The sequence below is a fragment of the Symphalangus syndactylus genome, chromosome 11 (genome assembly GCF_028878055.3).
Source record: "Symphalangus syndactylus isolate Jambi chromosome 11, NHGRI_mSymSyn1-v2.1_pri, whole genome shotgun sequence".
NCBI lineage: Eukaryota > Metazoa > Chordata > Mammalia > Primates > Hylobatidae > Symphalangus > Symphalangus syndactylus.
Genome location: NC_072433.2, coordinates 43696013 through 43710624, shown reverse-complemented (window position 1 = coordinate 43710624; position 14612 = coordinate 43696013). Strand labels below are relative to the sequence as shown.

The 14612-nt window shown below is 40.7% G+C and overlaps 1 protein-coding gene and 1 long non-coding RNA gene across 5 annotated transcripts in view; one reads left to right on the top strand and one right to left on the bottom strand.

Moving 5' to 3' along the window:
- The window catches only part of HEATR3 (HEAT repeat containing 3), a 41252-nt gene extending 29081 nt beyond the window's left edge, over positions 1–12171 (top strand). Inside the window, exons 12-16 of one of the 3 annotated variants that reach the window (XR_010114421.1) lie at positions 523–611; positions 5993–6136; positions 8028–8204; positions 10727–11000; positions 11656–12171. Coding sequence is in view for 2 of the 3 variants with exons in the window: in XM_055297551.2 (XP_055153526.1) it covers positions 523–611; positions 5993–6136; positions 8028–8204; positions 9307–9444 (548 nt within the window). In the remaining variant the exon portion in view is untranslated. Of the gene's footprint in view, positions 1–522; positions 612–5992; positions 6137–8027; positions 8205–9306; positions 9474–10726 lie in introns of all 3 variants that reach the window. The other 2 variants (XM_055297551.2, XM_055297552.2) reach the window with 2 other exon arrangements.
- LOC129492500 (uncharacterized) overlaps positions 1–14612 on the bottom strand; it is a 41934-nt gene that overhangs the window by 866 nt on the left and 26456 nt on the right. Inside the window, exons 2-4 of one of the 2 annotated variants that reach the window (XR_010114422.1) lie at positions 12328–12436; positions 5863–7746; positions 2729–2859 (exon numbers count right to left, since the gene is read on the bottom strand). This is a non-coding gene — a long non-coding RNA (uncharacterized lncRNA). Of the gene's footprint in view, positions 1–2728; positions 2860–5862; positions 7747–12327; positions 12678–14612 lie in introns of those variants that run through there. The other variant, XR_008660919.2, reaches the window with a different exon arrangement.

Genomic DNA, 14612 nt, shown 5'->3' with positions numbered 1-14612 from the left:
AAGGGACAATAAGAAAAGTGTGTGAATAAGGAGTAGGAGTGGGAAGGGGATGTTGGGTCAGTTAAAGTGATGGTGCCGTCATGTCCTGGCTCTGCACAAGCAACAGTGTGTGGCTAAGCAGTGGGCTTGGGTTGGCAAGGAAGCATTCTGACTCCACCAAAGGCAAGTCTACCCAGCACCCTGATGGAGATCTATGAATGACAGAATTCAGTCTGCGAAAGCTAGCTCAGATTTGTTATGTGCTAAAGTGTGAGTCAAATGAAAACCCAGTGTCTGGAAGTCAAGGACTGTCTGTAGAACACCTCCAGTGATTATTTTAACCACGATCATCTTTCAGACTTAGGTATAGAGTGTACAGGGGGCTGTTAACTAAGTATTTTGGCTTAAATATCGAGGGGTTTTGTTTTGTTTTATTAAGAATAGCATTTATTAACATTTAGCATGCTTTGCTTCATTTGTTGCTTCTACAAAATAGCCTATCTTGGAGAAATGCAAATTTTATATTTCATTTTTGTGTTTTAGATTTTGCTAAACATGTTGACTTTCTAGAAGCCATAAGTAGTGCTTTGAGGGCCCTTTTGCAAACAATGGCCTCCATGAACATTTCCCAGGTAAGAGTTTTAAAATGTTTTGTATGAAACTTGTAAAGATTCTGTATTATGGAGGCAAAATTCATTACTTCACTATTTTTAAAAATACATATTTCTGTTACAAGAATAATACGTGATCTTTGTAAAAAAGAAAACGAAAGTGATTAAGATAAAAAGTAATATCTTTCTGCTCCCTGCCATCAGCAACACACACAGGTGCTTTTAATTTAATTTTTTAAATTTCTTAATATATAGGCTTACTAGCAAAACAAGTGCTTTTTAATCAATACAACTGAATTGATAGATATGTTGCAAATAATTTCTCTATCATTGGTCCTTTTTTTAAATCTTTTTTTTTTTTTTGAGACAGAGTCTTACTCTGTCGCCCAGGCTGTAGTATAGTGGCATGATCTCAGCTCACTGCAACCTCTGCCTCCTGGGTTCCAGTGATTCTTGTGCCTCAGCCACCCAAGTAGATGGGATTACAGGCATGCGTCACCACATAATTTTTGTATTTTTAGTAGAGACGGGGTTTTGCCGTGTGGCCAGGCTGGTCTTAAATGCCTGACCTCAAGTGATCCACCCACCTTGGCCTCGTAAAGTGCTGAGATGACAGGCGTGAACCACTGTACCCAGTTTTTTTTTTTTTTTTTTAAACATTTCATTACAGACTTTGCAAGCATGCCCTCCTGACCCTTCACAGCAATCCATGTGAACTTCATCTCCCATAGGTGCCTTACCACTTTTGTTACTTTTTTACTAAGGAGGTTTTCAAACATTCCTAAAAGCAGAGATAATTCTGTTGCTTTGTTTTTTGAGACGGGGTCTTACTGTGTTGCCCAGGCTAGTCTCCTGGATTCCGTCCTCCCACCTCAGCCTCCCAAGTAGCTGGGATTACAGGTGTGCGCTACCAGGTCCAAAGCAGAGATAACCCTATGAGCCTGCATGCACCATCGCCAATCCTCAGCAGGTTATTAGCGTCCTGTCATTCTTGTGACATGGTTTCATTCATCTCACTGGGTCCTTATTTTTGTTTCGTGGAGTATTTTAAAGCAAATCATATTTGACCCATCAATATTTTATTATGTAGTTCAATATGCATATCTGACAGAAAATTAAATTTTTAAAAATCTTAACCCCAGTACCATTACCCCAAGGCTCCAAATTAACGGATATTTCTTATTATCCTTTGGTTTGCACTCTGAGTTCAATTTTCCCAGTTGCAGTCTGAGTTCAGTTTTCCCAGATTGCCTTAAAAATGTATTTTAACATGGCCGGGCGCGGTGGCTCACACCTGTAATCCCAGCACGTTGGGAGGCTGAGGCGGGCAGATCACCTGAGGTCAGGAAGTCGAGACCAGCCTGGCCAACATGGTGAAACCCTGTCTCTACTAAAAATACAAAAGTTAGCTGGGCATGGTGGTGCACTCCTATAATCCCAGCTACTTGGGAGGCTGTGGCAGGAGAATCACTTGAACCTGGGAGGCGGAAGTTGCAGTGAGCCAAGATCATGCCACTGCACTCCAGCCTGGGCAATAGAGCGAGACTCCGTCTCAAAAAAAAAAAAAAACAGAAAAAGAAAAAAAAGTCTTTTAACAATTGGCTTGTTCAAATCAGGATCTAAGCAAGGTTCACGTGTTGCTTTTGGTTGATATTTTGGTCTCTTATTATCTCTTAAAAAAAGTTTTACTGAGATTTGATTCACATACCATGCAGTTTATCCATGTAAAGTATACAATTCAGGCTGGCTGCAGTGGCTCACGCCTGTAATCCCAGCACTTTGGGAGGCCAAGGCGGGTGGACCACGTAAGGTCAGGGGTTCAAGACCATCCTGGCCAACATGGCGAAAACCCATCTCTACAAAAAATACAAAAATCAGCCGGGCATGGTGGCAGGCGCCTGTAATCCCAGCTACTTGGAAGGCTGAGGCAGGGAGACTTGCTTGAACCGGGAGGTGGAGGTTGCAGTGAGCTGAGATTGCACCACTGCACTCCAGCCTGGGCGACAGAGGGAGACTCTGTCTCAAAAATAAATAAATAACTAAAGTGTACAATTCAGTGGTTTTAGTGTATTCTCACATTCTTAAATCTCTTAATCTATAACATTTCCCTCACTCCCCACCTTTCCCCACACACTTACCCATTGAAGAAACTCTCATTTTGTTCCGTAGCGTTTTCCGCACTGACAGATTTGGCCAACTCATCATGATGGCATCGTTCAGCATTCCTCTGTCCCCCATGTTTCCTGTGAGCCGGGAGCTAGGTCTAGAGCTTTAATTAGATCCAGGTCCAGATTATTTTTTGTATTTATAATAAGTAATCTAGACAGGTCTAGATTTTTTGGCAAGAATAATTTATAGTGCTGTATGTATTTCCTATATTTATATCACAAATCATATGATATCATAAAATAGTGATGCTGAGATTAATTAGTGGGTTCACGTAATGGTTTTATAACCAGTGATTGTGGTTGCCTGGCGCCATTATGTCATTAGTGGGTTGCAGAATAGATATCCTAATTTTGTCTTTTTTTTTTTTTTTACGTTTATTAGCTATGATTCCTTTTTTCTTTTTTCCCAGAATAGATATCCTAGCAATCTCTATAAGTGACCAGTGATTTTTTTTTCTTTTTAGTATCATTTTGAACTCAGGGTTTTTTATATATTTGTATTTCATTCCATTACAGTCATGCTTTTTGCTGCCAAATTCATCCCATCTTTGGATAGTAGGAGTCCCTTCAAATTGGCTCCTGTGTCTCTTTGACAAGAATTTTAGGTTTTTGATCACTTTTGCCTCCAGGTATAGGATGTCCCAGGTTCAATTTGTAATTTTCTTGCTTAAAACCTGGAATCTGGCCACACACAGTGGCTCATGCCTGTAATCCCAACACTTTAGGAGGCCGAGGTGGGCAGATCACATGAGGTCAGGAGTTTGAGACCAGCCTGACCCACATGGCGAAACTCCGTCTCTACTGAAAATTCAAAAATTAGCTGAGCATGGTGGCACGTGCCTGTAATCCCAGCTACTTGGGAGGCTGAGGCAGGAGAATCGCTTGAAGCCAGGAGGCGGAGGTTGCAGTGAGCCGAGATTGCGCTGCACTCCAGCCTGGGTGACAAGAGTGTGACAAGAGTGAAACTCCGTCTCAAAACAACAAAAAAAAACAAAAAAAACTCTGAAATTAGTTACTTCTCCAAGAAGCTCTGATTTCTTTAGTGGGGAAAGTGAATTGTGGAGTTTTTATTGCTACCATGTTGCCATTGTTTCTAGGTCTTTTTAGTGGAAATAGCTAGGAAATAGGCATTTTTTTAGGAGACAAAAATAATGTTTATCCTGATAATTTCCAGTTTAAATAAAAAATGGTACAATGTTTTTACTTGATTTTTGATTTTATATTTCTATCTTTTTGTATCCCCCAAAAAGGTATATTGTACCCAAAAATATACATCAGTGACATTAAAATTCTTATTTGCAGCTTGTCTGATGGTAGTGGGTTATCAGAACTTATTGACATTAGTGTCACTGAAGTTGGTATACAACCCCCCATGCTAAGTTTGACTGGCTTTAAAAATAATAAAAAATAGGTCGGGCACGGTGGCTCACGCCTGTAATCCCAGCACTTTGGGAGGCCGAGGCGGGCGGATCACAAGGTCGGGAGATCGAGACCATCCTGGCTAACACAGTGAAACCCCGTCTCTACTAAAAAATACAAAAAGTTAGCCGGGCGTGGTGGCGGGCGCCTGTAGTCCTGGCTACTCAGGAGGCTGAGGCAGAAGAATGGCGTGAACCTGGGAGGCGGAGCTTGCAGTGAGCCAAGATCGCGCCACTGCAATCCAGCCTGGGTGACAGAGCGATACTCCATTTCAAAAATAATAATAATAATAATTTAAAAAATTAAAATTAGAGAAAAGAAAAAGATTTTTCAAAAATTTTATTATTTGCTTTCTCCTACAGAATGTACTTTGTAGTAGTGACATTAAAAGACATTAAAATTATTTGCTCTACGGTGATATTAAAATTGTTTGCTATAGTAACATTAAAATTGTAGTGACATTAAAACTATTATTTGCTTTATCCTACAGAATGTACTTAATAGTATCAAAATAACAATGCTCTTGTTATTGCTAACAATAACACTATTTCTTTTTGCTTCTTTATATAATTTTTTTCTTAATGCTTTTAAAATTTTTTTATACTTTATTTTTATTTTTTAATTTTTTAATAGACATGAGGTCTTGCTATGTTGCCCAGCCTGGTCTTAAACTCCTGGCCTCGAGTGATCCTCTTGCCTCAGCTTTCCAAAGCTAAGAATTTTTTTGAAGAGCATAATCTGACCCTCAGTTTCTAAGAAGTAGGAATGGTAATGGGATGCATAGCCTGCCCTGTGGCTGTTGGATGAACCAGAAAACCTTATACTCTAGGGCCTACAGGAGTATAAAGTATTTTTATTGATTTCCCCTGGTATGTAAGCAGCAGCTTATGGGATCAGTGTGATGGTTAAGGAAAATTACTCAAAGCCCATGTTCAGGGCCAGGTGCAGTGGCTCATGCTAATAATCCTAACACTTTGGGAGCCTGAGGCGGGAGGATTGCTTGAGCCCAAGAGTTCGAGAACAGCCTGGGCAACTTTGTGAGACTTCATGTCTACAAAAAATAAAAATAAATTAGTCTAGTGTAGGGGCACACATGAGTGATAAGTAGTGAAGCTAGGATTTGAACCCAGGGTGTCTGGCTCCAGATTCCAAGCCTTTCATCACCACACTGTGCTGCTGCTTATAGGAGATAGTCTCACTCTTGCCCAGGCTGGAGTTCAGTGGCACAATCTCAGCTCACTGCAACCTCTGTCTCCCAGGTTCAAGCATTTCTTGTGCCTCAGCCTCCTGAGTAGCTGAGATTACAGGCGTGAGCCACCACGCCCAGCCTTAAACTGAAAATTATCCACTACATGGTAGAAGCACCATATAATGTAATGGTTTTTACAGTCTTTAATTATGATAATACAAACATCTCAAAGTAAGTTCTTACCTTATATAGACTCAGCCAATTTTTTTAAAACTACACAATCCTATTTATACTTTCAAAGCCTTTTTCTTACCATTAATATTAAAAAGGAATTGGACTCTCTTTAGTCTGTGTACTTCTGGAATGAAAGTCTTCATCAAATTAAATGGAGCCCCTTTGATAATAGATAACAATGCCAACATAAGCAGGGTTCACCTTAGTTCAGAATTACCAGCTCTGTCTGGGAGAACTGGAATATATATTAATAGTAACTTACCTGCCAGGAGTTTATGTCACTCTTAAAATCCTGTAGCCTATAGAGGAGATTCCTGTCAGTCCAGTTTTTGCATGCTGATAGAATTAATTGAGTTTAACATTATAAATACCGTCCTCTTCTCTTTCAACAGTGCATGACTCCTGATCAGCTGATGACATTATGCAAAGCAGGCATTCATAGTAGTAATGTCGGGGTTAGAGTGAATGTCGTCAGCATTTTAGGAATCACTGGCAGCGTCCTTGCCAAAGAAGATGGTACACTTGAAACTCTTAAGGTAAAACAATTTGCTTCTGACCTAACATGTTAAATAATTAGAAATGGGAGAAGAAGAACTGCTGGTGTAGGATTTCTTAAAACTTATGTGGACTTGAAGAGAAGAAGTCATATCAAGTTGCTTTATTGAGTTATATTATTAGAATATGCCCTTTGGCTTGATCTAACTATGTGTATTAATTAGGTAAGTATTTGAAAAGTTGAGCCACATTTTATAATTTAACGTTATTCCAGAGGTACTTTTTTAAAGAAATAAATCTGTCTTTAGTGAAAGGGCAAATTCAGAATTTTTAAAGATGCCTTCTGCCTTTGCTGTTGCATCCAATGTATGCATGTTACATTCTCCTGCTGATGAATGAACAATCCACACCATTTTCCTTGCACACCAGGCAACATGCATTCTGAAAAATACCACACAGTTAATTCTAATACCACTCCATAAATTTTAAGCAGCAACCCTGGTAGTGCCAATATACTAGCAATTCCCTCAGCATATTTGCTCTTAGCACTTAGCACAGTTGTTCACAAACTGCACTGTTAGGAGTACAGTGTCACTAGTAATTAAAAGGACAGTCATAGTAAAATTACACTTTGGTGTGCTAATAATTGCTGAAGTATGAGACTAATGGATAATAAACTCATTATTATAAAGTACCTCTTAACCTGCTAAGAACTTTACAATGATGACTGATGTTTTTAAGAATCTATTTTTGAAAAATGATACTTGCAAAGCTTTTTTTTTTTTTCTTTTTCTTTTTTTTTTTTTCTGAGATGGAGTCTCAGTCACCCAGGCTGGAGTGCAGTAGTTCAGTAGTGCGATCTCGGCTCACTGCAACCTCCGCCTCTGGGTTCAAGCAATTCTTCTGCCTCAGCCTCCTGAGTAGCTGGGATTAGAGGTGCCCACTACCACACCTGGCTGATTTTTGTATTTTTAATAGAGATGGGGTTTCACCATGTTGGCCAAACTGGGCTTGAACTCCTGGGCTCAAGCGATCTGCCTACTTCAGCATCCCAGAGTGCTGGGATTACAGGCATGAGCCACTGCACCCGGCAACAGTTATTTCTTAGTGTGTTTCATTCCCAGTCCATATTCATAATTTTACAGTTGCCTCAAAATTATCTGTTTACAGAGAGCTTGTTTACACTGCTGAAGTCCACATATTATGTTTCCTGTGGGGTCTTCTCTTTCTCGCTTAATCTTGAACAGTTCCTCCCCAGCACCACGTGGTTATTCTCAGCTCCTGGATCAATTGTCCTATATAGTGTCCAACCTTCTGGATTTGTCTGATTGCTACCTTGTGGTGTTAAATTTGTTCTTTTATCCTTGTATTTCCTGCAAACTGACAGTTAGATCTACAGACTAGATTCGATTCAGATCAGTCCTATTTTAACGATTTTTAGAGATGAGGTTTTGCTCCGTTGCTGAGGCTGGTCTTGAACTGCTGGGCTCAAGCGACCCTCCTGCCTTAGCCTCACAAAGTTCTGAACTACAGGTGTGAGCCACTTGCGACTGGCCCTAAAGTGTTTTTCTTATGCTTTTAAAAGCAGATTTTTTGTTGTTGTTGTTGTTACAGATAAGATTTCTATGCATCTTGACATCATGGAGAAAGCCTTTTTGAGAGAGGTAGAGGGGAAAATTTAGTGATTTCCAAAATCATACATCATTTATGGATTTTAATTCACTTTATTTATGAACATAAACTATAATATGTTTAATTTATCTTGCTTATGCTTGGTATGTTTATAAGTATTTAAGTCTAATCTCTTAAAGTTTTAATTTTTCCCTGGCATTTGTATATAAAATAGTATGCATGAGTTATTGCCACATTCAAAGTTGATACTTGTTTTGGAGACTGGTGTTAGTCATACTAAATGTGTTTTGCTGTTTCCAGGACATTGGGTGCTTTCTGCTTGAAGTTACCACCAAAGATCCTTCCCTTGTGGTAGCAGGAGAAGCTTTGGATGCCCTCTTTGATGTTTTTGCAGATGGTAAAGAAGCCGAAAGAGCCTCGATTCAAATTAAATTATTATCTGCTCTGAAAGAATTCCAGCCAGTCTTTAAAATGAAGGTTTGTAGCCATTTAACTTATAAATACATAAGTCTGAACATTCTGTGGGGACAAGGGTGTGTGTAGTTACCACTGTGCAACTCAGAAGCATGTGCATGACGAATCCCCATATGTAGCACAGCATCCCCAGTACTTTGTAAAATGTTTATTGACTGAGTCATAGCTCAACAGTGTGACTATTGAATCACTGAAACTGAAGCTAAAATGGTATCTGACAAGTTCTTCTTTTTTTAACAGTTTAGTAATTTTGATGGTGCTTCATATATGTCAGTATTATACTCTGTATTTTACAAAGCACTTTCATACACATTTTGCATTTATTTAATTTTACTTTTTTTTTTTTTTTTTTTTGAGACAGAATCTCACTCTGTCGCCCATGCTGGAGTGCAGTGGCGTGATCTTGGCTCACTGCAACCTCCCCTTCTCTGGTTCAAGTGATTCTTGTGCCTCAGCCTCCCAAGTAGCTGGGATTACAGGTGTCCACCACATCACCCAAATAATTTTTGTATTTTTAGTAGAAATGGGGATTTGCCTTGTCATCCAGGCTGATCTCGGACTCCCAACCTCAGGTGATCCGCCCACCTTGGCCTCCCAAAGTGCTGGGATTACAGGTGTGAGCCACCGTGCCCAGCCATATTGTTCTTAAAGGTTACAGTCCTTTAAATTTCTGGGTAAAGAGCTTGCAAGATAAGAAAAAAATATCCCCTATTTCCCTGCAGCTTCAAGGAAAGCAGATATATTAATAGTTAGAGTCATCAAACTCTGTAGAAGCAGGTGCTTAAAAGAGGTTAAACAGTGAACTGGGAAAATAACCCCTGACTTCTGAAAGGTCTTTGTTCTGATTGATTTTCCTACTCAGTATGTATTGCTGTGGTAATAACATTTGTTTTTCTTTTATCAAAGGTATAAAGCTCTAATAAGATTTCTTACTAGCCAGAGGCTAGCCTGTAGTTACTTATGTGAAACTCTTTGTTTTGCTAAATGAAGCCACAATTTGTATTAAAGGCTATTCAGTGTATATTTAGCTACAAAATGCATTTATGTGCAATCAAGAACTTCTCTTGAGCAGTGTTTCTCAAAAATGCCCTCCTTGTATCAGCAGCATCAGCCCTTGCCTGGTAACTTGTTCAAAATGCAGGTCCTCGGCCCCACCTCCAGACCTACTGAGTCACAGACTCTGTGGATGGGCCCACCAGTCTATTTTTCAACAAGCCTTCCAGATGATACTGTTGCACACTAAAACGTGAGAGCCACTGCTCTAGACTAGAGGTGAGATCAAACTCAGATTCCATACAATTGATCTAAAAAACCACAGGCCAGGCGCAGTGGCTCACACCTGTAATCCCAGCACTTTCAGAGCCCCAGGTGGGAGGGTCACTTGAGTCCAGGATTTCAAGACCACCCTGGGAAACATAGCAAGAACTTGTCTCTACAAAAAAATTTTTTAAGTTAGCCGTTAAGTGGTGGCTCATGCCTGTCATCCCAGCTACTCAGGAAGCTGAGCGGGAGGATCACTTGAGCGCAGGAGTTGGAGGCTACAGTGAGCTCAGTGGATTGCAGCACTGCACTCCAGCCTAGGCGGCGAAGCAAGACCCATCTCTATTAAAAACAAAAAACAAGCCAACAAACAAAACCAGCGCTGGGCATGGTGGCTCACACCAGTAATCCCAGCACTATGGAAGGCCAAGGTGGTAGGATCACTTGAGTCCAGGAGTTCAAGACCAGCCTGGGCAACACAGGGAGACCCTACCTCTACTAGAAATTTTAAAAAATTACTCCAGCATGGTAGTGCGCCGCTTGTAGTCCTAGCTACTGTGGTGGCAGAGGCAGGAGGATCACTTGCGTCTGGGAGGTCGAGGCTGCAGTGACCCATGACCACAGCATGGCTCTCCGGCCTGGGTGACAGAGAGAGACCCTGTTCCAAAAACAAAAAAACCACAACACTACAGACTAACCTCGGGCTAACAAAGGAATTTTGTTTTTAAGGTGGGGGGGTGGGGGGGGGGTCTCACTGTGTTGCCCAGGCTAGTCTCGAACTCCTGGACTCAAGCAAACCACCTGCCTCGGCCTCCCGAACTGCTGGGATTACAGGCATGAGTCTGCACCCAGCCTAACAAAGGAATTTCATTAAGGCTTTATACCTTTGAGAGAAGAAAAACAATTAAGTATTATTACCATAGCAATGCATACTAACTAGGAAAATCAATCTGAACAGCAGACCTTTCAGAGGTTAGGGGTTGTTTTCCCAATTCGTGGTTTACATAATTCCTTTCTATAGTTTATATAACTCTTACCACCTGCCGTTCAGTCACCTTTGTAACTATCATTTTTAATAATGCACATTCTCAGTTTATTCTTTACTTACCGAGTTCCATTTACTTTGGAAGTAAAAACGTTTTTTCCAAATTCTTGCAGCTGTCTGCTTCAGCAAATGGTTAAATACACCCTAAATTAAATACTTTATTTAAATGAATTAATAATATCCACCAAGTCACATATGATTTTTTGTTTTTTGTTTGCAGATACGTAAAGAAGGGAGAGGTAACTATAGCACAGATCAGCTGTGTGTTCTTGACAATGTGAAAATGAATTTGAGAAGATTTATTGCTTATCAAGAAACTGTTGAGAAAAGACTGACTCCTTAAACAATCCAAAAAAGAAACCAGTTCTTCCCCCAAAGTATTCAATGTTTAGAATACTAAAAAGTTTTCTTTGAATGTATATGTTTCTGAAAGTCATTTTTTAATGCTTACATTCTGTACATTCTGTAAAAACTTCAAAACCAGGCCAGGCACGGTGGCTCACATCTGTAATCCCAGCACCTTGGGAGACCGAGGCAGGTGGATCACTTGAGGTCAGGAGTTTGAGACCAGCCTGGCCAACATGGTGAAACTGCATGCATGAGCATGGTGGCACATGCCTGTAATCCCAGCTACTTGGGAGGCTGAGGGAGGAGAATTGGCTGAACCTGGGAGGCAGAGGTTGCAGTCAGCTGAGATCACGCTACTGCACTCCAGCCTGGGCGACAGAGGGAGACCCTGTCTCCAAAAAAAAAAAAAAAAAACAAAACTTCAAAACCTGTCAGAAACTCTGTTGTTGGTTTTTTTGTGTGTTTTTTGTTTGTTTTGTTTTGGTTTTTTTGTTTGTTTTTGAGATGGAGTCTCACTGCTGCCCAGGCTGTATTAACAGTGCTGCGATCTTGGCTTACTGCAACCTCTGCCATTCCAGATTCAAGCGATTCTCCTGCCTCAGCCTCCCGAGTAGCTGGGATTACAGGCACCTACCACCACACCTGGTTTTTGTTTTTTGTTTTTTGTTTTTTTTTTTTCAGTAGAGACGGGGTTTCACCATGTTGGCCAGGCTGGTCTCGAATTCCTGACCTCAAGTGATCCACCCGCCCTGGCCTCCCAAAGTGCTGGGATTATAGGCATGAGCCACCGTGCCTGGCCAGAAACTCTTTTTTAAGTGTTGAGATCTGTGTGGCATTTCTAGTGCTCTCTAAATTATGTCTCCGGCATATGTTAATCACTGGAAACTCAAAGAGTGGAAGAGTGGAAGTGCAAAGGAATCTCAGGTAGCGCTTAACTAATTCGTCAGCAGTGAAGAAACTTCAAACAATCATGTTTTCCTTGAATTTTGCAAAAAAAGACAATCCAAAGCATTGCTTGGATGGTCTTTTAAGGCATTTTATATCAGCTGAACCTTAAACTGAAATATGAAGACAAGCTTTATAAACTAGTTTTTTGATACGAAGTATATCAATTATGTTTGCCTTTTGTGAAGAAGTAAATGAGTTGAATTTGTATTTCACTTACTAGATTATACTAATGAGCTAATGGGGTCATTGCCATCCACCCTACCCATGACTTTGATGAGTTATTGCTGTAACATCACTTCTTGATTTAATTTGATATGGAATCAGAATTGGGAGAAGGTATTTTTTAAATAAACAACTTTTTAATGGAAAGTTTTGTGTCTTACAAAATCTTTTTTAAGATACCAAATAAAGGATTATTAGTAGAAAATGAGATGATACTATTCCTGGATATTTGTTTGCTAATGGATATTGCTTGGAATATATGTGAGACATTAAAAAAATGACAGCACGACTTTGCAGCATTACCTCTCAATGTCTTCGAAGTACTAGGTGACAGCTGGGGCTCGAGGGAGTTTCCCTGTGCATCATTGTCTTGGTTGGGCCTCTGAACCGGCTTCATTGTCCATCTGTTTGCCTGATGAGAAGGGAAATTTGAAAATTTCTGTACAGTTGATCTCAGTTGCCCTGATAAAAGGCCCAATCCCCAGTACAAGACTTAATTTTAATTCACTGCTCCCGTAGCAGCACAAAATGAGCTGGTAGTGTTAGATTTCATCTGCACTGTGATGTATTTTACAGTTTTTACCTATATGATATAGACTGTTGGGAAACCAAGATTGTTTCCCAGCCCTAAGAGTTCCTAGCCCATGGCACCACGTAAAATAACCCAAATTGTGTATATGGTGGGAAAACGGAAATGGTATACCACATACAACACCTCGCTTTATTATGGTCCTTGCTCATTAATTTTAAGGTATATGTGTATGTTTAGTGATCATTTCAGCTAAATGATTGGCCCAAGTATGTCTCCTTGGAGAACGATTCTTCCAAAAAAGGAAGTATTAGAGTTCTCTCTGCCTCAGTTACTTATAAAATATAATTATTTTCAAGGAGAAGAAAGTTCCTCATTCTGTTTATTCTTCCCCACAGTTTCTGACCTATAAACAATATCCAGGATATTTAGCACAGGACCTAGTATATAGTCGACTCTTGATAAATATTTGTTGAGTAAATAAATGCTGGTGATTTTCTCGTTTTGTGTGTGATTTTCTGTTTTACTAAGCAAGCTCTAAAGCAGCTGTTGAATGCAGAATCAAACACAGTAGAAGATGAGATGACACTGAAGATGTGCCATCCTAAAAATCTCTTAGATTCTGAGGCATGGATAATTGGGTCTGGATTTCTCCCATTCAACTTTACCACTCTAACAACACAAAAGAAGGGAAAACAATTCATAAATACAGCATACAGTTTTAACTATTTATATAATAGCTCGATAGAGCATGCAAGTATTATTCATGGCACAGGATAATGGAGAGCTTTTTCTGTATGACCACAGGGGAAAAAAAGTCTGCTTTAAAATATACTTATTTGAAAATCACCCAGAATAGCCTGTTAGAAATACACATTGGAGGCCAAGCATTTTGGGAGGTGGAGGTGGGCAGATCACTTAAGGTGAGGAATTTGAGACCAGCCTGGCCAACATAGGGAAATCCCATCTCTACAAAAATACAAAAACTAGCTGGGTGTGGTAGCATGCACCTGTAATCCCAGCTACTTGGGAGGCTGAGGCAGGAGAATCACTCGATTCTGGGAGGCGGAAGTTGCAGTGTGCCAAGATTCCGCCACTGCACTCCAGCCTGGGCAACAGAGCAAGACTCCACCTCAAAGAAAAAAAAATTAGCTGGGTGTGGTGGCCCATGCCTGTAATCCCAGCTACTCAGGAGGCTGAGGCACAAGAATCACTTGAACCCAGGAGGTGAAGGTTGCAATGAGCCAAGATTGCACCAGTACACTTTAGCCTGGGCAACAGAGTGAGCTCTGTTAAAAAAGAAAAAAAAGAAATATACACTGTTCAGGCATAGTGGCTCACGCCTGTAATCCCAGCACTTTGGGAGGCCAAGACAGGTGAATCACTTGAGCTCTGGAGTTTGAGACCAGCCTGGGCAACATAGGGAAACTTTGTCTCTGCTAAACATAAAAAAAATTAGCCAAGCGTGGTGGCACACACCTGTAGTAGTCTCAGCTACTTGGAAGGCTGAGGAAGGAGGATGGCTTGAGCCTAGGAGATTGAGGCTGTAGTGAATCATGATTCCATCCTAAGCAACAGTGCAAAACCTTTCTTAAAAAAAAAAAAAAAAAAAAAAGGTTGGGGGCCGGGCACAGTAGCTCACACTTGTAATCCCAGCACTTTAGAAGGCCAAGATGGGCAGATCACTAGAGCCCAGGAGTTCAAGACCAGCCTGGCCAACATGGCAAAACCCTGTCTCTACTAAAAATAAAAAAATTAGCCGGGTGTGGTGGCATGCCCCTGTAGTCCCAGCTACTGGGAAGCTGAGGCAGGACAATCGCTTGAACATGGGAGGCGGAGGTTACAGTGAACTCAGATCACACCACTGCACTCCAGTCTGGGCAGCAAGAGCGAGACTCTGTCTCAAAAAAAAAAAAAAAAGGGAGCTGGCCGGGCGCAATGGCTCACACCTGTAATCCCAGCACTTTGGGAGGCCGAGGCGGGTGGATCATGAGGTCAGGAGACCAAGACCATCCTGGCTAACACAGTGAAACCCTGTCTCTACTAAAAAATACAAAAA